This window comes from Phyllostomus hastatus, unplaced genomic scaffold, assembly GCF_019186645.2.
Source record: "Phyllostomus hastatus isolate PE091 unplaced genomic scaffold, TTU_PhHast_1.1 phas_contig_62, whole genome shotgun sequence".
Taxonomy (NCBI): domain Eukaryota; kingdom Metazoa; phylum Chordata; class Mammalia; order Chiroptera; family Phyllostomidae; genus Phyllostomus; species Phyllostomus hastatus.
Genome location: NW_025333921.1, coordinates 16883785 through 16910814, shown reverse-complemented (window position 1 = coordinate 16910814; position 27030 = coordinate 16883785). Strand labels below are relative to the sequence as shown.

General features: G+C 34.9%; 1 protein-coding gene across 1 annotated transcript in view; it reads right to left on the bottom strand.

Annotated features, from left to right (window-relative positions):
- The window catches only part of ARIH1 (ariadne RBR E3 ubiquitin protein ligase 1), a 151477-nt gene that overhangs the window by 33924 nt on the left and 90523 nt on the right, over positions 1–27030 (bottom strand). The window contains exon 3 of the mRNA XM_045848434.1: positions 4602–4746. Coding sequence (XP_045704390.1) covers positions 4602–4746 — 145 coding nt within the window. The remainder of the gene's footprint in view (positions 1–4601; positions 4747–27030) is intronic.

The following is a 27030-nucleotide window of genomic DNA, read 5'->3' as shown; positions in this document are numbered from 1 at the left end:
GTTCTTTTGGTCATTTGTTTTTGTGCTGCCACAATGGCCTGACTGATGCTCCCAAGAGCATCAATAACACAAAACAAAACAAAACAAAACAAAACAAAACAAAAAGAAGAGGAAGAAAGAGGCAAACATCAGGTTCTTTATTAGACCATGCTTCAAAGTCATCTTCTGGTTTCTAGCTGTGATGATAGCAAGGTTACATTGGTGAATTTGAAATCACTGATGATCACAGAGCTGGGAAAATTGTTGTGAACCTCATGGGCAGGCTCAGTGTCTAGTGATTAGCTACTGATTGGATGTATAACTCGAAGATCTAGAAAAACAGCAGAACAAACTGCTCTCATCTAGTTAGTGTAGTTTCATTGTACTGAGAACCTCAGCAGACATCATGGATCATGAAGAAGCAAGAGGAAAACACACAGGAGAGAAAATTCTGGATTTCTTTTTCTAGAGATGTAACGCATACATGCAAATAAAATACTTCAATGGATTAAAAAAAACAAGTGAAGGTATGTATTTGGGAAATCAATGTTCTCATTTATACAAAAAAAGATCGGGGAAACAAAAGAATCTATTCTCATTATTCCCCATCAGTGAAGGAGATCTGGCACTAACTTGTTAGCAGATCATATGAAAAGTGATTTTCAAGACTATGAGAAAGGGTATTCTGTGAAGGACAAAATATAGTAGGGTAATACAATCAACAATTTTAACATGTTTTATTCATAATTTTAAAACATACACATTCTCATGTGCTTAATTCTTTTTTTCAAATAAGAATTCTTAAGACTTTGAGAGATTTAAAGGTCATAGTGTTTACTAGGTGATAACTGTAAGCATATAGTTATCACTTTGGGACTTCATACCAGGGCCCATGTAAGATCAAAAGATAAAAAGAAAGCTTTTTATTCTTTAAAAACATCATTCCAGAAACTTTTCTAATTACATAGGTAAGACTAAGAACTAAGATAAAAATGAAAAATAAATCACATAAACACATCTGAAGATAAAACAAAAGCTAACCTGTGGTATAAAGATATATTCATTGTGCTCAAGAATTGTGTCATTACCATGGGTATATCTGAATATCCTCCTATCTCACTTCTCTTTCCTTCCTAACCCTTTGACACACTTGTCCCTTACCAACTTATGCTTACTTACTTGGTTCCCTAGGCCTTTCTGTGACTCTGGGGATCGATTATTTTTTCATAAAACTTATCCTTGTTTATTTCATAAATAAATATTTCCAAGAATACAGTAAAAATATATGAATATATGAAATATTGCCTACAACAAAAATTAATGGTCCTGGAGAAAAAGAACTAAAGAGTATACACTCTTAAAGGTTTCATTTATCTCCATCATTTCATACACAGCAACTAATATCAAACAGCCTTAAGAACATTAAGAATTATCTTTCCTTCATCAGAAGTTGCCTCTAAAGTTAAAGCCGTTTTCTTTCTAAGAACAGAGCAAATAATCAGAGTATCAGTTCCCTTGTCAAGATAGGGTTTAGATCACATGTTTTCAGTGTACTCGGGAGAAAAAGAATCAGAAGTGCTCAGGTGCGGGATGGAGGGTAGGTTACCCTCACAAACTTCAACTTTGCTTTTATCTAACAAATCTTATTTTTAGAAAATACAAATTCTTTATAAAAATGAGATACTGTAGCCCAAGTTATGTATTGAATATATTTTCTAGTAGAATGAGGGGTTAGTACAGCTAGATTTTACTGAATTGATTTATTATAAAGTTGCCATGTGGGGTGGGGGAGCCGGGGGTGGGAAGAGAGAACCCATCAACTTCAAAGGTGCTCCACAGTCTCAGGTAATTGTTTTGGCTACCCAGAAGAGTTAACTCCAAAGTGTTATATATAAACCAAGCTATCAGAAGCATTTATTTTTGTCACATTTTTATGTGACAAAGTCTCATGAAGGTGCTTTCTAGACAGATAAATGTGTTGAAGACATACATTAATAAAATGCAAGTATCAGTGTTTGAACAGAGTAGTGGAAACAGAAACATGAAGAGTTATACAAGAAAAGAAATCACCCATCCAATTAATAAAGCCTGAAAGAAGAATCTTAGGTGACATTTCATTCTAAAACTGAAGAGGTTAAAATTATCCTTCTATAGTAGTCTAAAAACCATGAGAAAAGAAGCCCTAATTTTTATCATGATTACATTTTTATAATGCTCGCAGTTTCCATAACTCTTTAGCTTACTTTCCAACCATGTTGCTACTGGCTTTTTTGTCCTGCCACTTAAATAGCCAAACTTTCTTTAAAAGAATAACTTGTTTGTATTCACTGCCTCCACTTCCTTTCCCACCGTCAAGTCAATGACCCTTCAGTCAATACAGTATGGTTTTACATCTTACATTACTAAAAATAACTCCCAAAATCATCAGTAAGCTTCATGTTAATTCCAAATTCACTTTTCAGTTATTTTCACTGAAGCTTTTAGCACAATTTACTATTCTTGGAAGTATATTCTCTTCTTGGCTTCTGTATTGCTTGCTGCCTTTTCCTAACTACCAGAGGCATTGGTGGTATAGTGATGAACATAACTGCCTTCCTAACTACCACAACACTTCAGAGCTTAGTTCAAATGTCAATCCCTTTGTAAAGTCTTCTGTGATCCAAAATGAGATTAGGGGCTCTTTCCAACTTGTTTCCACAGTAGCATACCCTATTAAAGCACTTACCATTTTTTCTAACATGACGTTTTACTTATCTGCCCAACTAACCTTTTTATCATCTGAGGCAAGCATATCTGTATCCTCCATTGTGTTTATACACTAGAATAGATCTGTTGTATTGAAGGGAGGGAGGGATGGTTCTCGTTCATCAGTTACAAGTGGAGGTAAAATTTACATTGCAAATCTCCAGCCATGATTTTCAGACCTAATCATCTGAGAGTGTTAGACAATACGAAAGGCACTGAGAAAGTTAAAATGGATATTTGTAAGCACGTATCTTCAATACTCAAATTCCATTTAAGATTTAAACTAAGAAGAAACTGGCTATAATAGAGTAAAAGGACAAATGCCAAGAAGTACGGAAACTTTGTATAACCTGGGACAAATTACTGGAGTCTAAACGTTACTTTACAGACATTTTTAAACTTTAAACAGTACATAAATGGCAACTGGCAAAGACAATCTGTTAAAGAAGGATAATAAAATGGTCAAAATATGAATTTAGTATATTTTTAATAGTAGAGCTAAGTGTTTGTTTTAAATATTCATGGTAGGGTTGTGATTTAAGGAAAGGGAATACATATAATTCTCAGGCTAAAAGATTTGAAAGAATATTGTATTCAACCCATTTGAAAAGATAAAACTGAACCTCAATGAGACTAAACAACTTCCTACCCAAAGTCAAATACCTACTGTCAGAGCTATGATCAAAACTTGAATGTGGAAATTCAATTCAGCACTTTATCAACTAAATTATTTTAACACGAGTTGTCAATTAATTTTCTTTTAAAACCTCTTTTCTAAACATTTGTATATGTAAAACAAAACAAAACAAAAAACAGTTCCCTGCAAATGAGCCTCCTCAGAGATAAATATATAAAACTCTATACAATAAATATTAGAGATGCTTCTCTATTAAAGCAGAGAATATAAACAAAATAGTTATAATTATTATAAATTAAGTGATTTTTTTTAGATATCTTCAAACACCTTAAGAGGTAAATTCCAAGTAACTAAACATATCTTTGCCACAAATACTGTTTTCCCAAGGTTATTAATGAAGTACAACCTTCATAGGAAGATTGTGTTTATTTAAGTTTAAAATTACTATACACTCTGAAGTAAATCATCTAAATTCAACAGATTTTAAGCATATTTTTACTTAGAAACATCAATTACTTAGTCCTAGTATCTGCTCCATTTCTGTCATCCCTTGCTTTATTTAAGAACCTCCATTAGAATGGATCTGTATAAGTGAAAATCTTTTGTTATGAAAGCTCCTAGTGAAATAGCATTAGAGACATTTTATACCTGTTCTGGATATATATTATTTTATTTATCTTATTTATTGATTGATTTGAGAGAAGAGAGAGAGGCAGTGAAGGAGGAAAAGAGGGAGGGAAAAGGGGGGAGAGAGAGAGAGAAACATCTATTTATTGTTCCACTTATTTATGCATTCATTGGTTGATTCTGGTATGTGCTCTGCCTGAGGATCAAAACTACAACCTTGGGCATATCTGGAAGATGCTCTAACCAACTGAGTTACTTGGCCAAGACTGGATATATATTTTTTAAAAACCTAGTTTTAAATCTGTTTTAATTTGAATGAAAAATAATTCTACTCATGCCTATCTATTACACAATTCTTCCATGGTGGTAAAATAAGTTCAGAAAAGATTTAGATGTACAATGACAACTTGGATAAACTGCTGCTTTAAAAAACAAAGGGGGAGAAGGGGGCTAAAACAGGGTCTTATTCTTTTTCTTTCTTTCCTCATCTCTAATGTATTAATAGGTTACTGCTTTATACAATCCCAGACTCCCAGATCTTTCTTTAAGTTATAAAAGCTGATTTACCCTCTGAAATACAGTCAGTGCTAGCCTTAAACTACCAGATACTCACCGAGTTAGGGTAGTTCAAGTAGCAGATCTGACAAGGCATATCCTGTGCTGATGACCTTGTATTCATCTGGCGTGTTCGAGACTTTTTACTTGGATTAATTACATGACACTCAGCAAAGAGCTTCTCCAGGTTTCCATCAAAGTACCTGCATTATTTAAACAGAAAGGATGAGAGCCCAGCAATAGCACACTGTTAGAGCTCTCCAAAAACCTGATTTTCTACAGGGAAAACCAATGGACTAAATTAAAGTAAACCAAGATTATAACCTTTTTTGCTCAGAGGAAATGAGCTATGTGGCTACAAACTGTAGCAAATGGAGGTATGTAAGTATGAAAGCAGACTGAGTTTTTGTTACTATTTGGTATTTCTTACTTTGCATTTATCCTGGGAAGTTAAGCTATTAGTATTTTAACAGTACTACAACTAAAACTTAAGCATGAATGTTGTACTAACTTTAGTGGTACCTTATGAGAAGTAATGCTATTTTATTTTAAAAGGCTAGGCTATATTTTTTACAAATCATTTTATTAATAATCTTAATTATACCAATTTAAATATACTAGCAAGTACACCACCAAGCACAGCCTCCCCCACAAATTTAAAAAATGAAATTATTTACAGGACTCTCATTTTACAAAAGACTTGCTTTCTAAATACTTATTGAAATACTTTTTAATTTACTAGAAAAAGGAAGAAAAGAGAAAATAAGAAGTATATCTTAAAATGTTTCTCTATCAAAGAGTCTATGTATCAGCTTTTCACAAAACACGTATCTAAATATGCAGAGGTAGTTCACTATTTAAGATATCAAGAAGCATGACACGCCCAGTATTACCTACAGAGTTTCAAGTAAACTACAGCTGGCTGGACAGAAGATGGTGATAAATACTTAGCACAATATGTCCCATTAAATCAGCCAAGACATGATCTCTGTTCTCCTTAATATCTTAATATTCTAAAGGGAATGCAATAGGTCAAAAAACAACCACCACCACCTTTTAATCTGTGTATCAATATAACCAACAAAACTATTAATGTGAAATCTGGTCATATTTTTTAACTTGTAAAAATTAGGTTTCAATAACTATAATGTTTTTTACATACAGAAAGTTCTAAGGTTTAAAAAAAATCAATACTCAAGAGATTTCTAATATTTTTTTTAAAGTTTTTTTTTAGATTTTATTTTTATTTATTTTTTAGAGAGGGAAGGGAGGGGGAGAGAGAAACATCAATGTGTGGTTGCTGGGGACCTGGCCTGCAACCCAGGCATGTGCCCTGACTGGGAATAGAACCTGCGACACTTTGGTTTGCAGCCCGCGCTCAGTCTACTGAGCTACGTCAGCCAGGAGATTTCTAATATTTTTAATAAAGATCTTGTTCAGGCTTTGTGTCAAAGCACTTACTATGTCTCCAGAAAAGAAATCATTCAAACAGGAACACTCTCCTAAGACTAATACATATCTTTTTATAAATACATACTTTGATTACAGTATGTTTCAATAAAATGATCAAGTTATCAATCAAGATGTCAACACTATAAAAGGGGAACTCATATAAAGTTAAAGTTGTCCCTGATGATTCAACTAATCAAAGTATATGGAGCAGCACTGACTGGTGTGGCGTCATCCTGCAAAGCGAAAAGATCACCAATTCAATTCCCAGTCAGGGCACATGTCTGAGTTGCAGGTTCAATCCCTGGTTAGGGAAAGGCAACCAACTGATGTCTCTCACATCCATGTTTCTCTTCCTCTTTCTCCCTCCGTTCCCCTCTCTCTAACAACAATAATCTTAAAAAAAAAAAAATATATATATATATATAGAACAGAATGTCAAATGCTTTCCTACAAATTTTATCTCTGAGAAAGCCTAAGATGCTTCATTTTATCTAAATAGAAAGCATATGAAGCTAACACTAAATATAAACAGGCAAACAAAGTAAACACCTTAAAGTAAAATACTCATGCTTACAAGTCAAGACAAACTTCTGTCATCCAAAACTTGACTATACAAAATCAGTGGCTCCTAATAATTTAGTAAACATTCTAGATAGTAATCTATGCATACATAGCAAAATAGACATGTGCCCATAATTTTGTAAAAATAATGCTGTATTCTAGATTTATAACTTACTTTCTTTACTAAACAATATTAACAGGCATCTTTGTTAATGAACACTGGTCCACATTGGTTTTCATTGTTGCATAATATTCCATAGTACTATATGTACTATAGTACATAGTACATAGTACAATTCCATGTACTATAATTTACTTAAACATTATACTGAAGGACATTCAGCTATTCCACATACAAACAACCCTAGATTAGGATCTTGGCCCATCTAATGGGGGAAAACATATATAGACTTAACTTGCATTTCTTTATTAGTGAGGTTGAACATATTTTTTTGTGAAGATCATATTATTATTTTATGAGTTCAGTATGTAAATAGGAAGAGAACCCTTTGTCTCATGGTTTCTTTTCATTCCCCAGTTTATAACTTGTCTACCTTTTTTAAAGGTGTTTAATTGCCACTTATAATTTTTATGTAGGTAAATTATCTTGTGACCCATTATGATTTCTGGATTTTATATCAAGCTTTAAAAGATTTCTATACCCAAAGATTATAAAAATTCATCCATGGTTTAGGCCTTTCCTTTAAACTGTTTCTATTAAAACTGTTGATTCACAACATGGAATTTTTTTGTGTGTAGTAAGGAGTAAAGCAAGGATTACATTTCAATCTAAATGGCTAACAATTTTACTCAAAGGTGTTTCTTCTACCTTTAGTTCTCAGCTTAAATCTCACTTCCTCCAGTAAGTTTTCTTTGACAGTTCCTCCTAACCCCCCAGCCCCACAATTAGGTAAGGTTCCCTAGTGTTACATTTTCTTGGTCCTTTGTACTTCTATCAACACATTACTAACTTTGTAGTCACTATTTATTCTAAGTTTTCTCTGCTAGAATGTAAACCGCATAGGAGCTATTTTATTATTGTTATAGTCAGGTCTAGAAGAATATTATATAAGCATTCAATTTCTTTTTAGAAAATAATGAGAGTAACTTCTTAAAGATAAAGAACAGCAATAAATCTGAATTCCTTTGCTTTAGACATATTTCTTAAAGACAGTATATACTGGAGTTTACAGCTTTTTGATCCATTCTAGAAGCTACCAAAGAATTTTCAAATACTGCCCTGATAAACAGAATGGGGAGTTTAAAATCCACTCATATTACCAGGCATACTACAAATCTTTTTTCTTTATTAGGTTAAGTACCACTTTACAAGAAATATAACATTTAAAATTTTGTTTTTGTTTTGCTTTTATTTTTACTATATGATCTGTCCATCAATGACTCTGTAATGGTTATATGGAAGATAATGAAATCTAATGTATTTTTATTAAACATAACATAATCAATACTTAAACCTATTTCTTGGTTTGACAACTTTAAATAACACACTGACTGTCCTTGTATTAAATGACCATACACTTAACCCTAGAGTTTTGAATGAAACTACCTGGACCTTTTCCCAGTTGATTATAATTTTATATAATTTATCACTAATTACATTATTGAGTATCTTAATTACTCAGACATAGTTCAAACGTTTAAATGTACTCAAATGCTCACTTTGCCCAACCCCTTTACCCCCACCACCATGTTCTCCTATCAATATTCTGTGTTGACAGCATCCATTTTCTTGTGGTACCTAACTGTTATTGAAGTCTGAGGTCAAAATAATTTTCATCTTTAATTCAAATCCTTTTTCAACTGGCACATACATAGGTTTTTCTTCATTCTTGAAGTTTTTAGTAGTTCCATAGAGTCTATCTTAGCATTTAACTTTCTCTTTTGAAATGCCATTCGGATCTTGATTACTTCAAGATCCTTTAGTTATTAAGACTGTATCCTGCTGATTTATACCCAACCCAGTCTTTGTTAATTTGTCCTCTGTGTCTCCCATCTGCTAATTCTTTGTCCTTTTCCTGTCTTACATGTCTCTGTTTTTTTGTAGTATCCGCTCTATTTCTTGATGTTGCCAATGTGGTTTTAGGTTCTGTGAGATTATTACTTCTTCCTTCAATCTTTTTTTTTTAAGTTCTGTGAACTTTATTTTTCATGGTACTGTTTTATCAGTTCATCTTTTATTGTCTCTGTTTAATGTCCTTCAGAGACAAGGAGCACCACCCCCCCTCAATTATGATAGTGTTATTAAGGACTACTACTACGCTCAAGAACATAAGTGGATTCTTAACTTTCCATACATTGTTTACCTCATCACTATTTGAAAGTTCCTTTACTTTGCTGGCTTTTATGTATAACCTTGCTTCTGAAAAACAAGCCAAAATGAAAAGACACTGGACTGATTCAGTGTGAAACACTACAGTCCAAGCAAGTACCTTGTTTAAAGAGCTAACACATTTTTTCTCTGCTTCACTGACTTTGGTACACAGCAGCAAAACATATCCTGGGACACTGCTTCCCTCATTTCCTGCAACCCTTGTCCATCCTTCTAAGAAAACTATATTGATGAAAATAAAAAAAAACAACACTGTGGTTTGTCCTTCAATCCAGCTATTAATCAATGGCAGATGGGCACCATTAGAACTTCCTCACCCTAGTTCTCAGATGGCCTACACATCACAGCAGAGATGATTAATCCTCTTTTCTCTCTGAGATTCTTTCTGTTCAGTTAGTATGTTTATAGAGATATAGTTAAACTAGCATGTAATCAGCCAACTATGAAGACTATCTAGAACTTTTCATTTTTTGACTGCTAGGCAGATATATATACCAAATAACATAAATTAAATTTCAAGGCATGAGCAGTTATAGTTTAGAAACTATGTTTGCAGAGAGGGAAAATGGGTTGAAATGGTACATCACTAGCTAGTGGGTTTTTTTTTTCCCTTCTGAATTCTGAATGATTGTAGAATCACTATTTGCATGGAAATCAATAGTTACTTTTGCCATTAGAAAAAAAATTTTTTAGAGGAGGGAGTAAAGAGAGAAAGAGAAACATCAATTGGTTGCCTCTTGCATAAGCCCCAACAGGAGAATGGGCCACAACCCAGGCATGTGCCCTGATTGCCAATTGAATCAGTGACCTTTTTGCTTTGTAATAGGATGCCCAACAAACTGAGCCACACTATTTGGGGCAGAAATTTATCTTAAAAGCCACTAGGGCTTCATCCTTCATAGAAAGACCACTGTTGAAATACTTACTTTCATAACAGAATCAGAAAAGCCAAAATGTTAAGCTAATTTAAAGTTATATAGTGGGGTTTTCTACTGAGTATTCTTTAGTATCAGAGTTCAATTCTCCTTATAGGTCTTTAATGCTCCCATTATATATTTATAACAAGTCAATAGTCTATTTATAACAAGTCAATAGTCTATTGCTCTAAGCCTGACAGAGAGCAAAAACACACATATACATAAAAATTTTTAATACCTTATATATGATAGGTAGGTAGGTAGGTAGGTAGATAGATAATCACAATGTATAAACATGTAGATATACATACTTTTACTTCTAAATGACCAAGTAATTTTTATTTTATTATTCTCATGTGGCATTTACGGGTACCAGACTTTAATTTCAAAAGACAACAAAACAGTAACAATTATTCTATCCCTTAATTATTACTATGACAAAGCACTAAAAGAGGTCTGTGACACCAACATCTGTTCCAGCAACTGTCATTTCAACTATCCTTTGGCCCCATTAACCTGTTTCTATTGATGTATTTTTTCCCCACTTTTGGAAAAGGTATATTTAAGGGAAAATGTCAGAGAAACAAGGGAACAAGTTAAATGATTTAAACCATATGAATGAATAAGAACTGCCATCATATTAATTAGAACAAAATAACAAGTAAGGTATGAAAATGACCATCTGAAAATAGCACAAAATAGAATGATGGGAAGACACACAAGGATTTTCCCCAGTCTTTACATGTAGACATTAGTTTCACAGCTTAATCCTCATTTTATAGAAAGAAATTAGTAGACATAGTATAGATGGCAGTATAAGCAAGTTATTAAGAAATAGTAAGCTGTTCTTTCTGTTGTGGAGGAAGACTGAAACTCAGGGTTTAAAGCACTACCTTTCACTTATAATCCTTGTAAAACCGTTAGACTCTAAAAAAGAAAAAAACTATAAATGCATTACTTTGATAAAAAATTTAAAAGGGCTCCTGAAATAGAATGTAAGTTTTCATACAAATTACAAGATTTACTAAATCCTTTGTAGTTTTTAAACCAATTCTTTCAAAAGAAGGACTAAAATTATTATTTAAGATGATTGGCATATGCATAAACTCAACAGAATTCCACAGAACTAAAAATAAGGACTTAGGGATAGAAAATACTTTTTTTTTCCTAAGAAAGATTTTTGGCCTTCCTTAAAAAAAATTTAATAAGAACTTATACAAGGCTATTAGAACTTGCTTTTAAAAGTTTTGGGTTTTTCTCAAAATGGACCAAAGACTTAAAACTCCTTGAAGAAAACATAGGTAGTAAAACTTCTGACATTTCTCTTAACAGTATTTTTTTCTGATTATCTCCTCCAGCAATGAAAACAAAAGAATAAACTAATGGCACTACATTAAACTAAAAAGGTGTTGTACAGAAAGAAAACCATCAACAAAGATAATCTACTGAATGGGAGATGCTATTTGCCAATGATATATTTGGTAAAGGTTAATATTCAAAATTTATAAAAAACTCACACATACAACCCCACTTTAAAACAATCAAATTAAAAAATGGGCAGAGAACAATTCTCCAAAGAAGACATACAGATGGCCAATAAACAGATGAAAAGTTGCTTAAAGCAACTAACCACCAGAGAAATGCAAATTAATACAATGACATACCATCTCACACCTGTAAGAATGGCTACCATCAATAAGTCCACAAACAAGTGTCAGAGGATGTGGAGAAAAGGAAAATCTTGTGTACTGTTGGTGAGAATGCAGACTGGTGCAGCCACTACGGACAGTATGGAGGGTCCTCAAAAAATTAAAAGTGGAACTGCCTTTTGATGCAGTGATTCTACTTCTTGGTATACAACATATCCAAAGAAACTTAAAACACTAATTTAAATGAATATACATGCCCCCATGTTCAGTGTAAGTTTACTTACGATAGTCCAGATATGGAAGCAACCAAAGTGCCTATCAATGGACAAGTGAGTAAAAAGGCTGCCGTATGTCTACAGAATGGATTATTAATTGGTCACAAAAAAGAATAAAACCTTACTATTTGCACCAGCATGGATGGACCTAGCTAAGTAAAATAAGTCAGAGAAAGACAAATACCATATGATTTCACTTATATGCAGAATCTAAAGAACAATATAAACAAACAAAACAGAAACAGACTCATAGATACAGAAAATAAGACTGATTGTTGCCAGAGAGGAGCAGGTTGGTGGACTGGGTGAAAAAGGTAAAGGGATTGATAGGTACAGATTGCTAATTACAAAATAGACATGGGAATGTTTGTTTTAGTATAGGGAATATAGTCAATAATATTATAGTAACTATGTCTGGTTCCAGGTGGGTACTTGAAATACTGAGGGAATAACTTTTGTAAAGTATGTGACTGTTGAACCATTATGCTGTACACCTAAAACTAATAGTAAATGTAAAATTTAATTGAAAAATAAAAAAATTAAATTGACTTTTACAGAGATGAAAATAGTGGAATATCAATAATTTATTGTGGTTTATTATGGTTCAACCAAAAATAAATTAGGTCATCTTTTTATCATTAAAATTTGTTTTAGGATTTTTAATGCTAATCTAAAACATAAATTTATCTCATATTTTAGTATTAATGTATACATGTGATTTACAGCTAAGGAAACATACTGATCCTGTGTTTTTAAGAAAATGTAGAATAGTTTTTGTGATAGACACAAAAATTTTCCCTCATTGGGAAGAACTGAACCCAGTTTAAAAAAAGAAACAAAACAGCATGATGATAAAATCTCCTGCCCTGACTGTTGTAGCTCAGTGGACTGAGTGCAGGCCTGCAAACTAAAGGGTTGTGGGTTCAATTCCTAGTCAGGGCACATGCCTGGGTTGAGAGCCAGGTCCCCAGTAAGGGCACGTGAGAGGCAATCACACATTGATGTTTCTCTCCCTCTCTTTCTCCTTTCCTTACCCTCTCTCTAAAAAGAAATAAAACCTTAAAAAAAAAAAATCTCCTGAGCTTTTAAAGCAAGAGACTTGGACAAAGAAGCTACTAAATACTACTACTTTCAAGTTGCAGTACAAAAATCTTACGGCATAATTTGAGAAACCTTCTGCCATTTGTTTGTCTCTTCATACTTTATCCTTTTTGGTTCTGAGCCATGATGAAAGCAAATGTATAAAAAAAAACAACCACAGTGAAACGAAAGTATGATGATAACTCCTTCTAGACTTGAATTAGTAAAATTATACCATCTTCCATAAAATCCCCCACATCCATTTAGTACAGAAAAATTTAAACATAGTCATCCATCACTATTTGTGTATTTGTGTGTTGGGGGGGGGGGGGGTTGATTCCAGGACCTTCCATGGATACCAAAATCCCCAGACACTCAAGCCCCCTATATAAAATGGTCTATTTTCACATAATCTACACACATCCTCTTGTATACTTTAAATCCTTTATAATACCTAATATAATGTAAATGCAATAGAAAGAGTTGTTATACTGTATTGTTCAGTAAATAATGACAAGAAAAACAGTTGCTACATATGCAGCCATCATAGGTCTAACTACACAGCACACATGAGCAACATAACATGTTTTTTTTTAAGTATTTCAACCCACATGTGGTTGAATCATGGATACAAAACTCATGAACCCATAGGGCCAGCAGTACACATACTGTTCTTTTGACCCTCTCAAGAACAGTAAACTCCTATACACTTACCTACAATCCAGCTTCAAGTATGATCAACATTTTGCTAATCAAAAGGTTGTTTTGAAGAGTAAGATTTTATTTCATATGAACTTTCAATGTAAACCTGAAACTACGCTAGAAATTTTAAGAAGAAGGTAATGACTATTTCCTTCATAAGAGAGAAGAAACTCCATACTAGAGTCTCCAGAAAACACAACTACTAGTTCCATAGGTGTTTCAGCCACACTTAAAGACACGTGCATCACTTTCAATGGTAGTTGCCCATGTTCTACGGCTTGATTATAATTACCTCATTTTACTGAATTCTTCTAACCTGAAGTCCCTGGAACTTCAACAAGTGTACAGTGTCCAAAACTTGTAACTTACTTACAAATGTTCATCCCCCTGCCCCATGGAGAAACTCGAAAGCTTTTATTTCCTCCAGAGACTACAGTCCCCAAAATAACAAGAACCAATATTATTTTTTACTTCAAAGAAAATTAAGAGAGTGGCTTCTATACCCTCTGTCCAAATATGTGCATGCAAAGGAAGTCTACACCTCCTGCTCTGCTCAGTGGTATTTTTCCCACAGATGAGTAGCACACTTAGTAAATAAAATGATACAAACTACTTGTTTGTTGGATTCGCCTAATAGTGGATCTGATTCCAATTAAAGAGAAAAATGGTTTCTTCAAGTTCATGAATGGAAGCATCCTTTTATTCTTTTAATAATGATGTTTCAATATATTTAGTGAATGTCCTCAGGTTGTAAAGGCTTAGAGCCTTAAGGTATATTTAATCTAGCCATGTTAAAACTAAGAATAAGCAATCAAAATACAAGGCAGTTTATAATTAAGATCCATTTTTACATAGTTCCCTCAGAGTAATGGAGTATGTGGAAATTGTGCTAGTTAGTGGCAATATTAATTGCTTTCAAAGGAAAGAGAGGGATAGCTACTTGCAGTATGATATGCTAAGCGTGCAACACATGGGAGGAAAATACTAGGGAAATAATAGAAAATGCAACTAATTTCAGTAAGCCAAAATGACAATAGTAAATGTGATAAGAATTCAGAGAATAAAGAGATCCAGAGGGTGTCACACAAGCTGAATATGATGTACAGACTTGTACATAATGTCTGTCAGCACAACCCCAGAATGAAATATGATTATACTCTGAATCTGTGGAAAAGATACTGCTCTTGAGACTGGGGGCTGAAGAGCCAAGGGCATCCCAAAAGAGTATAAAGGAATTTGTACAGACATACAAAATGCAGTAAAAGCATGCAAGGATTTCAAAAGTTAGATAGTACACCTTCGATATGGTACGAGTAACATAAATGTAGTAAATGTTGATAAAATGAATTGACATGATCAAAGTTAAGTTTAAGAGAGATGTGATACTAGAGCCTAGCAAACAGCAAAGAAACTGTCTTGGCAAAATGTTATGATCTGCTTGCAAGATACCAAAGTCACTACTAATCCTACATGTCAAAACATAGGCTGAACCTTACATTTTGAAGTTGTTCCTTTTCCTGTGTCTGTGTAGTTTAAAATTATTTTTATTGTGAAATAACACAATCTTAGAAAAGTTCATAAACATAAATCAGCAGCTCACATATTATTATTAAGCAAACGTGTATAACCACAATCCAGGACAAGAACACTGCTAGTATATCCCTTCTCAGTAAGAAGTTACTCTTTCCCCAAGAGATAATCACCATCATATTTTTATTTACAGTTTTACCACCTAACTATGCATCCTTAAGCAATAAAGCTTACTTTTGCTTTTTTATGAATTTCATACTAGCAGAACCATATATTATGATTTTTAATCTTTCAATATGATGGTTTTTAAGATTTACCTATGTACTTATAGCTCTAGTTAACATGCTTTTGGGGGGATGCTGAATAGATATTATATAAATATACCATAATTATCTATCTGTAGATATTTTGGTTATTAGTACATTGGAGCTATTATGAATAATTCTGCTGTGAACACGCTTATGGTATATAACTCTCTCAAGTTAGACAAGCCTATTTTTCTCTGTTGGGTATATAGGCATGTAAATGCTGAGAGAGAAAAAAAGATTTTTATATTTCTTTCTAACATCATTTATTTTAAAAACGTACCTGTGGACTCCTTTATTTTTCCTTTTTGGTATACTACTGACTAAGGTCATCTTTACTATAATGTTCACATCTTGAACTCCATATAAAAGGGAAATCTTCAACATTTCAGCCTAAGCTGTAATATTTCCTATCGACGTTTTTTAGATCACATTACAAAATTATCTTTTGTGCCTCCTTTGTTAATGGTTTCTTCTTAAAATCATGAATAGCCACTGATTTTCAGTAACTTACTCTCCTTTGAATCTACTCAAATGTTTTTTTCATGAATTTGTTTAAGTGACCAATAATACTGAAGAGTTTCAGGCTAAATCAATCTAGCATTCCAGGGATAAGTCTGAGTTGGCCATGCTGGGTTATTCTTTCTTTGTATCACTGAATTCAACCTGCCAATATTTTAGGTTTTTCTTCAATTGTATCTATGTAATTTTTATTTGGGTTTTGGTATCAAGGTTATAATAAGCTTCATACAAGTGAGGGATCCTCTTTTACCATTTTCTAAAAGAATATTAAGATTAGAGACTATAAGGCTGGGGTTACTATCTCACTAAATGTTGGTAGAACTTTCCAGTAAACCAATCTGGACTCAACACTTTTTTAAAGTATATTTTATTGATTATGCAATTACCGTTGTCCCATTTTTTCTCCACTTTGTTCCCCTCTGTACTGCACACCCCCTCCAACCAGCATTTCCTCATTTTAGTTCATGCTGATGGATGGTACAAATAAATTCTTTGGCTTCTCCATTTCCCACACTATTCTTAATCTCCCCTGGTCTATTTTGTACCTATTTATGCTTCTTATTCCCTGTACCTCTTCCCCCATTGCCCCCCACCGCCTCCTCCATTGATAACCCACCATGTGATCTCCATTTCTGTGGTTCTGTTCCTGTTCTAGTTGTTTGCTTAGTTTTGGCCTTTTTTTTTTTTTAGGTTTAGCTGCTGATAGTTGTGAGTTTATTGTCATTTTACTGTTCTTAGTTCTGATCATCTTCTTTTTCTAAGTAAGCCCCTTTAACATTTCATGTAATAAGGGCTTGGTGATGATGAACTCCTTTAACTGACCTTATCTAGGAAGCACTTTATCTGCCCTTCCATTCTAAGTGATAGCTTTGCTGTACAGAGTAATCTAGATTGTAGGACCTTGCCTTCATGACTTCGACTACTTTTTTCCAGCTCCTTCTTACCTGCAAGGTCTCTCTTGAGAAATCAGCTGACAGTCTTATGGGAACTCCTTTGTAGATAACTGTCTCCTTTTCTTTTGTTGCTTCTCCTTTTTTATAATCCTAGGTAATCTAATTATGATGTGCTTTGGTGTGTTCCTTCTTGGGTCCAAGTTCTTTGGGACTCACTGAGCTTCCTCGACTTGCTGGAAGTCTATTTCCTTAGCCAGATTGGGGAAGTTCTCCTTCATTATGTTTTCTATTTCTTGCTCTTCCTTTTCTCCTTCTACTCGTCCACCCACCTGCCCACCCCGAAACCCATAATTCAGATGTTCAAATGTTTAAAGTTGCCCCAGAGGTTCCTAAGCCTCTTCTCACTTTTTTAAATTCTTGTTTCTTCATTCTATTCTGGTTGGTTTTTTATTTCTTCCTTCTGTTCCAAATCATTGATTTGAGTCCTGGTTTCCTTCCCTTTACTGTTGGTTCCCTGTGTATTTTTATTTCACTTTGCATAGCCTTCACTTTTTACTCTATTTAGTGACCATACTCAAGCATTTCTATGAGCACTTGATTACTAGTGTTTTGAACTGTGCATCTGATAGGTTAGCTATCTCTTCATCACTTAGTTCTATTTTTGGAGTTTTGATCTGTTCTTTCGTTATGACCATATTTGTCTCGTTATGCTTCTTACATAGCAAGGAGCTGAGCCTTAGGTATTTGCCAGGGTGGGGCAACCCACATGGCTGATTTGTGGCGCTGTGAGGTCTGAGAGGGAAAATGCCTCCTGCTCTGCTCTCAGCCAGCTTTCAGTCACTTCCCCCGCTATCCACAAGCAAATTGGGCCCTTCTGGTGCAGATTCCCAGGTGGGTGGCTTTAGTACATTCTATTACCTTCTGGGTCTCTCCAACGAACTCTCCTGTGATGCTGGGAGTTTCTTCCACCACCACAACCCTCACAGGTTTTTACAGCTAGAGGTCTTGAGGCTTTATTTCCCATGCTGGAGCCCTGGGTTTCATGGTCTCACTCTCCTGTTCTGCCTGTTTATCCGCACACAAATGTGGGGTCGCCCAGTCCACCTTGCTGGCTGCTCATCTCTGCCCCTACTACCAGTCTGAGTTAACGTTTCTCCTTTAATCCTTGGTTGTCAGATTTCCATACAGTTAGATTTTCTGGCAATTCTGGCTATTTATTGTTTTTAAACTTGCTGTCCTTTTGATTATGAGAGGAGGCAAAGTGTATTTATCTATGCCTCCATCTTGACCAGAAGTCAATTTTTTAATAGAAATATTTCACTTTATAGTTATAGACTCATACAGATTTTTCTATTTCTATTATCAAGTTTAGTAAATTGCAAATTTCTAAGAATTTATCCATTTCATTTAAAACTTCAAATTCTGACAGTTATCTACAATGTTGCATAAGTTTTAAAATATATCTGCAGGATTCAAAATGACCGCCCCCCATCCCTGATCCTAGTTATTTGTGCCTTCCTTCTAATCTCACCAGTATGTCAATGTTATCAGTATAAAAAAAATATTTTGGCTTCTTGATGGCCCCCTCTACTATATACTTACTTTTTATTTTATTAAATGCTGCTCTGTTATCTCTTCTTGTATTTTCTCTGCATTTATTTTGTAGCTCTTCTTCAATCTTGACACATCTAGCTCATTAACTGAGACTCTAAGATTAAGTCTTAGTTCATTACTTCCCATATATATTCATTTAAGGTTATAAACTCCATCTTATTAAGCACAACTTACTCTGCCTTTAACATCTGCCCTGCTCTCCCAATAATACCCTAATACTTGCTTAAATAATTCTGAACATTTGAAACATCAATTAACACTGTTAGTAATACTAAGGCCAAGTACAACATAAAGCCATTTATATTAATTAAAAGCACTGTTTGTAAATACATTTTCCATGAACACAGTACTCTAGGCTTGTGTTTATTTTCCCTCAACCTATTAAGGTATAATCCAGCTACCTCATCCACTGTTGCTGTTGAGGAATCAGCCACTCTCTAGAATATAATATATTCTATTTTTTCTCTATATACATCATTATATATACACATATACTTTCACTCTGAAAGTAATCTCTTGTATTTTGTTGGCTTTAAAGTTTTCTCTGTATCTTTATTTTTGTTCATTTAGTAGTTTTAATATGATTTAAAATGTGGATTTCTTGTAAAAAATTTTTTCCCAAGTTAAAATTTCAATCCTGTTCGACTACAAGTAGTCACTAATTGAAAGATGCATTCAGACTTCATACATATCAAAGTGTGAAAAACCACAGCTTAAGATCAACAAAATCGTATTTATTATAATGCATGGGAACTGTTCGGCTTCTTGAATTTGTGGCACTTTTGTCTTTTATCAATCTGGGAAATCATCAGCCATTATATTCTTCAAATATTGTCTCTGCCTCATTCTCTCCTAACATGCAATGAAATCATCTTGTTGGGTCCTCTTTATTTTTTAACTTCTGTGTATTTTCTACCTTTTAGTGCACGTACTTAATTTGGGATTGTGTTTGCTCTTCTAATACAACAAAACTCTCTTAGCTGTCCAATATACTGTAAAATTAATTCACTGATTGTGCTTATTTTGTTAAGTTATGGAAATTGTCCCCCTCCCCAAATCTGTATGACAGCTCACACTTTCTAGTTTCCCGCTGATAGCATATCTATTTCAGACTATGTCTGGTAATTCTAACAGCTAGACTCTCAAGTTATTATGTTTTAATTAGAAACTAATTTGAAGCCCTGGCTGGCATAGCTCAGTGGATTGAGCTTAGGCTGCGAACCAAAGTGTCGCAGGTTCGATTCCCGGTCAGGGCACATGCCTGGGTTGCAGGCCATGGCCCCCAGCAACCGCACATTGATGTTTCTCTCTCTCTTTCTCCCTCCCTTCCTCTTTAAAAATAAATAAATAAAATCTTAAAAAAAAAAAAGAAAAGAAACTAATTTGAGAAAATAATTTGAGGCCTTAATGCTCTTCCCTAGAAAGGATATACATTCGCTTCTGTCAAGTACCTAGATACATTAAAGTGTGCGACCATCTTAATCCAAATTCAAGGCTTGAGGTTTTCTGGGCCACCTAATAACAAAAATACTATCTTCAGTCTTTAGAAGAGCTAACTGGTTTACCTAATTCTCACTCTTGGTGGGCACAGGGCTCCAATTTTTCTTCTCACTAACCAAAGGGTCTACAAAAAAAAGAAATATATAAATCACTGCTTAGTCTCTTCTGGATAAGCATATATTTTCAGGGCAAAGCAGAGTAGAATGCTTGGCCCATTATTTTCTATTTCCAGATTCTCTTAGGCCTTAATCCTGTAATTCCTATTTGACTAGTTCTTTCATGTCTTTATTTTTAAAAATATGTTCCAATATTCCATCTATTTAGTGCATGGAATGGTCCAAATTATGAGAAGCTTCCTCATTGTCTCCTGTATTTTCTCTTTGTTAAATCTCTAACTTCACATCTCTCCCATCTACACTCTGCATTTAATTAGTTATCATCATCCTAAGCCAGGCTAACAAATTTTAAAAACCTGGATTATTAAGATACTTTTTTCAATTAGTCTTTCTGCTTCCACTCAGCTCATATTGTTACTAGATTGGGATTCCCCCTCCAATCATCATTGCTCTTACATCACATTTCTCCATAAAGCTACCTTCAATGGCTTTCCACTCAACAAGGACAAAGTCCAAATTCATATGCTTAGAATTCAAGGTCTTCCATAACATGCTTCCCATTAAACATGTTCAATCATTTCCCCTCTATTCTTCATGTATTTCAGCCACTCTAAGTCTCATTACCATTCAACATATGTTCCTTAAACTTCCACATCATTTGTTTTCTAACCTGAAATGCCCAATTTTCATATCTCTCTGCTCTGTTGCGTCCAATCAAATGCCAGCTTATTAATAAATCCTTAACCATTTCAGTCAGAAATAACATTTAATATATTCCCATAAAGCTTTATCTTCAAGTACCTTGGGGAGTAGAAATTGTGTATGATACATTGTTTTGTGTATCTCATCATCAAACCTCTTCTCAATGTTTTATACATAGCTGATATTTAAAAACATTCCTGCAATTTATACAGTATTGAAAAAGTAGGGAGACCAGAGACAACAGAATGGATAAAATAAAAATTACTTCACATGAGGTAACTAACAGAGCATATTACTCCATGTTCAAACAGCTAACAACTTGTGGAACAGAGATCCCATGTTCTTAACCACTTTAGCATAATGAAGATACATTTATTTGCCACTTTCCATACACTGCTCCCCAATAATGCCTGAACTGTTTAAACAGAAAAAAACAACAACTATACTGTAGAAGAATAAGTGATGAGTGCTGTCACAAAAGCCATCTTTATGTCAATCGAATTTACTTGCACATCTAAGAAGTTAATCTGTGAAATAATATATTACTAATGTGGCAAGAAAAGCTCCATACTATCGTAACAACACACAAGTACTAACTCCAGAACCTATTTGTTAAATGGGTATTAATGCTTCAGAATTAAAAATGAAAAGCTATTTGCAACATAGTCTGTGAAAGATTGAAATCAATCTTCAACATTCTTTGATAACACCTGTCTATTAAAAGTAGTGAGTCACTGACCAACTATATTTCCCCTCATCTTTAATATGCTGGTTAAGTCAATAACACTCACCTTATATATTATCAACTGAGATTTAAAAATTTATTGAAGTAGGCCCATACAAAAAGAAATCTGACTTGCAAGAGAGAAGATACTGACTTTTTACTTGTTTCCAACATGAACAGCTAGATTTGGGGGGGTCGGGGGGTGCACAGGGGAGTTTCATCTCTAACTCTTGCCAAACCAAAATCTAATTTATAACCATGTTATGTGATTTCAATAAAAGTTCTATTACAGAAAAGATAACCTAGAAATGGCTGAACTTAATATAAATAGTGAAATAGCAAATCAAACAGTACATAATAAGATTCAAAGGAGTGAGTATAACCTTGAGAAATAAAGAGAAGCCACATTAGAAGTAACCTTAAATTAGGGTTTGAAGAATAATTAGAAAAAAGGACCTTAATAAAGAACGTATGACAGGCATAGGCCAATGACAGTAAAATTCCAAAGGTATTCCCTACATTGATAGAAAAGAAGCCCTGTGTCAGACAAAGGAAACATTTCCAAAGTTGAGGTGACACAAAACTGAATTTGGTGATCACCTTAAAAGTTTTCTACTACTAAAGTGTAATATGAGAACAGAAATAAAGATATAAAGATAAAATGCTAGGAAGGCAGCCCTGGCCAGTGTGCCTCAGTGGATTAAGCGCCAGCCTGTGAACCAAAGGTTCACCAGCTTGATTCCCAGTCAGGGCACATGCCTCGGTTGTGGGCCAGGTTGCCTGTGAGAGGCAACTGCACACTGATTTCTCTCCCCCTTTCTCCCTCCCTTCCTAAAAGTTCCCTCCCTTCCTAAAAGTAAATAAATAAAATCTTTACCAAAAAAAAATTGCTAGAAAGACTAGACAGAGTTAGATTTTTTTGAGTCTTATTAAAAAAAAGAAGGGAAAAAGGGACAACTCACTTTCCCTGCTGGGAGGATTCATGCCTAGCAGGAGCAGGGTGACCTACAATTTATGAAAAGCATAGTACTTGAAGACAGTCCAGTGAGGAATTAACTCTACCAAAGTGGTAAGGAGGTATTCAATTTTCAGAGGCCAAGACAGAATTATTAGTCACGGTGTCAGTCACGTGCCCAATGGCAGCAGCAACAGTGCTTCCACTAAAACAGTTTGATACTGTGATTTTGGTATTTTGCTAGCTGCAGAGCATACATGGCGGATTCTCCATCTTTAAAGTCTTTTTCACTCAACCCCATAAAATTTGTCTACACCTAAAAATCCTGACTGATATACCAGGAAAGTGTTCAAGATATGACAGGTGAAATAATCATATTTCATCTATCTGGTGCGAAACAGCCCTGGCTGGTGTGGCTCAGTGGATTGAGTGCTGGCCTTAGAACTAAAGGGTCACCAGTTCAATTCCCAGTCAGGGCACATGCACGGGTTGTGGGCCCAGGTCCCCAGGAGGGAGTGTGCAAGAGGCAACCACACATTAATGTTTCTCTCCCTTTCTTTCTCCCTCCCTTCCTCTCTTTCTAAAAATAAATAAATAAAATTTTATTAAAGAAAGAAAAAGAAATAATAGAAACATCCCACAAAAATTATGATAGGATCAAAACTCAAATGTAAAGGCTGGCCTTAAAATGTAGGTCAGATATATAATCATTGCTGCAGTTCTAATTTCTGATTTGCTCTGTTCTGCTTAATCTGAAGGAGCATGGGAAGAATCTAGTAAGTGAAGAAAATTCTATTTCATTTGTAAAACTGAAGAGAAATTGATCTACAGAGTAAAAAAGCAAAAGGCTGGGTAAGAATGAAAATGGCAAAAGCCTGGAGAGCTGCTATGAGACATAAGAGACCAAAAAATTCAAATGGTCCCTTCTCCACCAGCCCCTAATCCTCCTACCTCCCCCAAAATTTATTTTTAAAAACTACTATCAGTTATATTTAGGATCACAATGACCATGTAAACTATGGACCAGAAGTATGGAGGCACATAAAAGGAATTATTGGCAGGAATTTATTTACCCCTCTGTTGTCCTCACTGGACCAGGAACAACTCCCTCCAGGGGAGGGCCAATGGCTCTCTAATGTGTAAAATTAAAATACCATATATTGATATGCCTGACATATGGAAATTAACAAAAAACATAGAGGGGACAAAATCTAAACTACTTTACAATTGTGACTAGATGAGATTTATCTTTTAAGTATATCAAAATAAACAGAAGCAATACTTGAATACATTCTGTATTATCAAGTGGGTAAGAAGTAAGACTTTTTTCTTTGCGTGCTACATAACAAAATTTGTTGGGCAAACTATATACCTTTTGTTGTGATTCCTGGCACTGAAGAATTTACAAGATTTCTATACTTCATTTTTTTAAAATATCATTTCTATACTCAAGAATTGGGACATGTACAGTGTCACCGAAACTTTAGCCTCCTTTCTTCTTTTTAAAAAAAATCCTCACCCAAGGACGTATCAATTGATTTTGGGGGATAGAGAGGGGACATCAACTAGCTGCCTCCCATACACATGTCAACTGGGGATGGAACCTGAAACGTAGACATGCGCCCCAACTGTGATCAAACCCACAGCCTTTTGCTGCATGGGACTATATTCCAATCAACTGAGGCATCCAGCCACGGCAAGTCCCCTTTTATTCCATGTTTCTTTTCATTTTCCAAGGGTATTTAATGGTGGGTGGGGGAGAAGCAATGGGGAGGGCATGTGCATTGGTATTTTCCTATAATTCTCACTTTAATAGTTTATTGGTTGATTCTCTCGGGTACCCTAGGTATATGATTATACTATCCACATAAAATTTCTCCTCCTTTTTTGATTTTAATGGGCATGCTTCTAATGTTTCGACATTAAGTATAATTTTGCTGTGGAATATAGTCGATACCCTTAGCTGAGAAATTATCTTCTTAGTTTACTAAAAATTCTTTTTTTTCTAAATCATGGATAAATGGAGAATATATTAAATGCATTACTGTCACTTACTTTGATTACCTTTTGGTTTCTCTTGAATTAATGTGTTAAAGTAGTAAATGCTCTAGATGAGTTTTACCCCCAATGGTGACCTCTTCTTCCATTCTTAGGAGAAATCCTACTAGGTTTTCAATTCAATTAAGTATTGGGTTGGGAAAAGTCTATTTAGTTTTTTCCTGTAAAATAAGACACATTTTTCACCTATTGACCAATAACTTTATTCATCTGGACATTTCAGTATGTTGGCTCTCTCTCACTGGTAGCTTCTAGTGAGTAGAGCCCAACAGGAAATAATTATTTGGTCAGAATGTCAATAGTACCAAGGAACATGGCAAACCACTTTTGAGAAGTTCGATAAGTGGCACCACCAATTCTTTTTTGCATTTCACTTACATTTTTACCTTTCGTAATATAACAAAGCATAGTATGCTGAAAATGTTGCATATCTTCTTCTATCTTCAATATTAAAATAGCCAAAAATTTACCAATTTAAGTTTTCTCACTGCATGCTGATGACAGCTGTTATAATACAATCTAAGAAAAATTTTTAATTGTATTTTATTAGTTATCCTATTGCAGTTTTCACAATTTTCCTCCCTTTGCTCCTGTCCACTCACCAATTCCCCCCCCCCACCACTGTTCTTGTCCATGGGTCATGCATATAGGTTCCTTAGCTACTCCATTTCCTATACTGTACTATATATCTCCATGGCTATTCTGTAACTACCAGTGTGTACTACTTACTTCCTTCACCTCTTCGCCCATTCCCCTATACCCCCTCCCATATGGCAACCATCAAAATACTCTCTGTATCCATGATTCTGTCTCTGTTCTTGTTTGCTTTCTGTTTTTTAGATGCAATGACTGATATATATTTTTGCCATTCTATTGTTCATAGTTTTGACCTTCAATTTCTTAAATAACAAAGTCCCTTCAGAATTTCATCCAATAATATTTGGTGATGATGAACTCCTTTAGCTTTTTCTTGTCTGGGAAACTCTTTATCTACCCTTTGACTCTAAATGATAGCTTTGAGGTTAGGACAATCTTGGCTGTAGGTCCCTGCTTTTCATGACTTTAAATATTTCTTGCCAATCTCTTTTGGCCTGCAAAGTTTCTTTTGAGAAATCACCTGACAGTCTTATGGGAACTCCCCTGTAGGTAACTAACTGCTTTTCGCTTGCCGCGTTTAAGATTCTTGCTTTATCTTTAAGCTTTAATATTTTAATCATGATCTTGGAGTGGGGCTATTTCCAACCATATTGTTTGGGACTTTCTGTGCTTGCTATATTTGCATGTCTGTTTCTTCACCAAATTAGGGAAGTTTTATAATTTTTTCAGTAAGATTTCCAATTTCTTACTCTTTCTTTTCTCCTTCTGGTACCCCTATGATGTGAATGCTGAATTGCTTAAAGTTGTCCCAGAAGCTCCTTACAATATCCTCATTTTTTGGGATTCATTTTCCTTCTTGTTGTTCTGATTGATTGGATTTTTGTTTCCTTATATTACAAATCATTGATTTCATTCTCAGCTTTATCCACTATACTATTATTTCCCTGTAAATTGTTTTTTTTTTTTATTTCAATTAGTGTATCCTTCATTTCTGACTGGATCTTTTTTATGCTGTTGAGGTCCTCACTAAGTTCCTTGAGCATCCTTATAACCACTGTTTTGAACTCTATATCGGACAGATTGCTTATCTCCATTTTGTTGAGCTCTTTTTTAGGAATTTTGATCTGTTCTTTTATTTGGGCCCATTTTTCTTTGTCTCCTCATTTTTGAATCCTCTGTTTGTTTCTATGTATGAGGTAGACTTGCTATGACTCCCCATCTTGGTAATGTGGCCTAATGTAGTAGATGTCCTGTAGGATCCAGTGGCACAGCATGCCCTTATCACCTATGCCGAGTATTCGAGGTGTACACCCTCCTCTTGTAGTTGAGCCTTGACTGCTGTTGGCAGATCAATGGGAGGAATTTACTCAGGCCAGTCAGCTGGAAGTGTGACCACTGACCACAAACCTCTACCTGCCATGGACGATTAGCTGTGCAGGGACAGTGTGTTGGTGCTCCGACACAGTCTGTAGTTGTCCACTGGGTACACAGCGTCTGTAGTTTCCTGGGTGGTGCAGACCAAGGGCAGCTCTGACCTGTGTTTTCCCAGGGCCAACCTGCTTGAGCTATAAAGCAATCTGAGCTGGCTGCTATATGTGTTGGGCTTTAGATTGCCACACAAAACCAAGCTGTGAATCCAGGCTGGCTGCTGCTAGTGCTGGGCCCAAGTCCACTTAGCAAGTCCATGTATGGGTTCTTTAAAAGAACTGCTTAGGATTCCAGAAGTTTCTTCCATCGGCCCAATCCCTGCTGGTTTTTGCAGTCATAAGTTATGGAGGCTTATCCTCCTGTCACTGGAAACCTTGGCTGAGAGTCCTGGTGTGGGGCTCAGACTCTTCACTTCCAAGATATCCCCCTTCTGAATTTTTATCTACCACACATGATGTTGGACTAGCCTTTTCTATGTCTCCACACATCCTATCACTCTGGATGGATATGGTTTCTTTAATTCTGTGGTTGTCACACTTGCATTCAACTCAAATTCT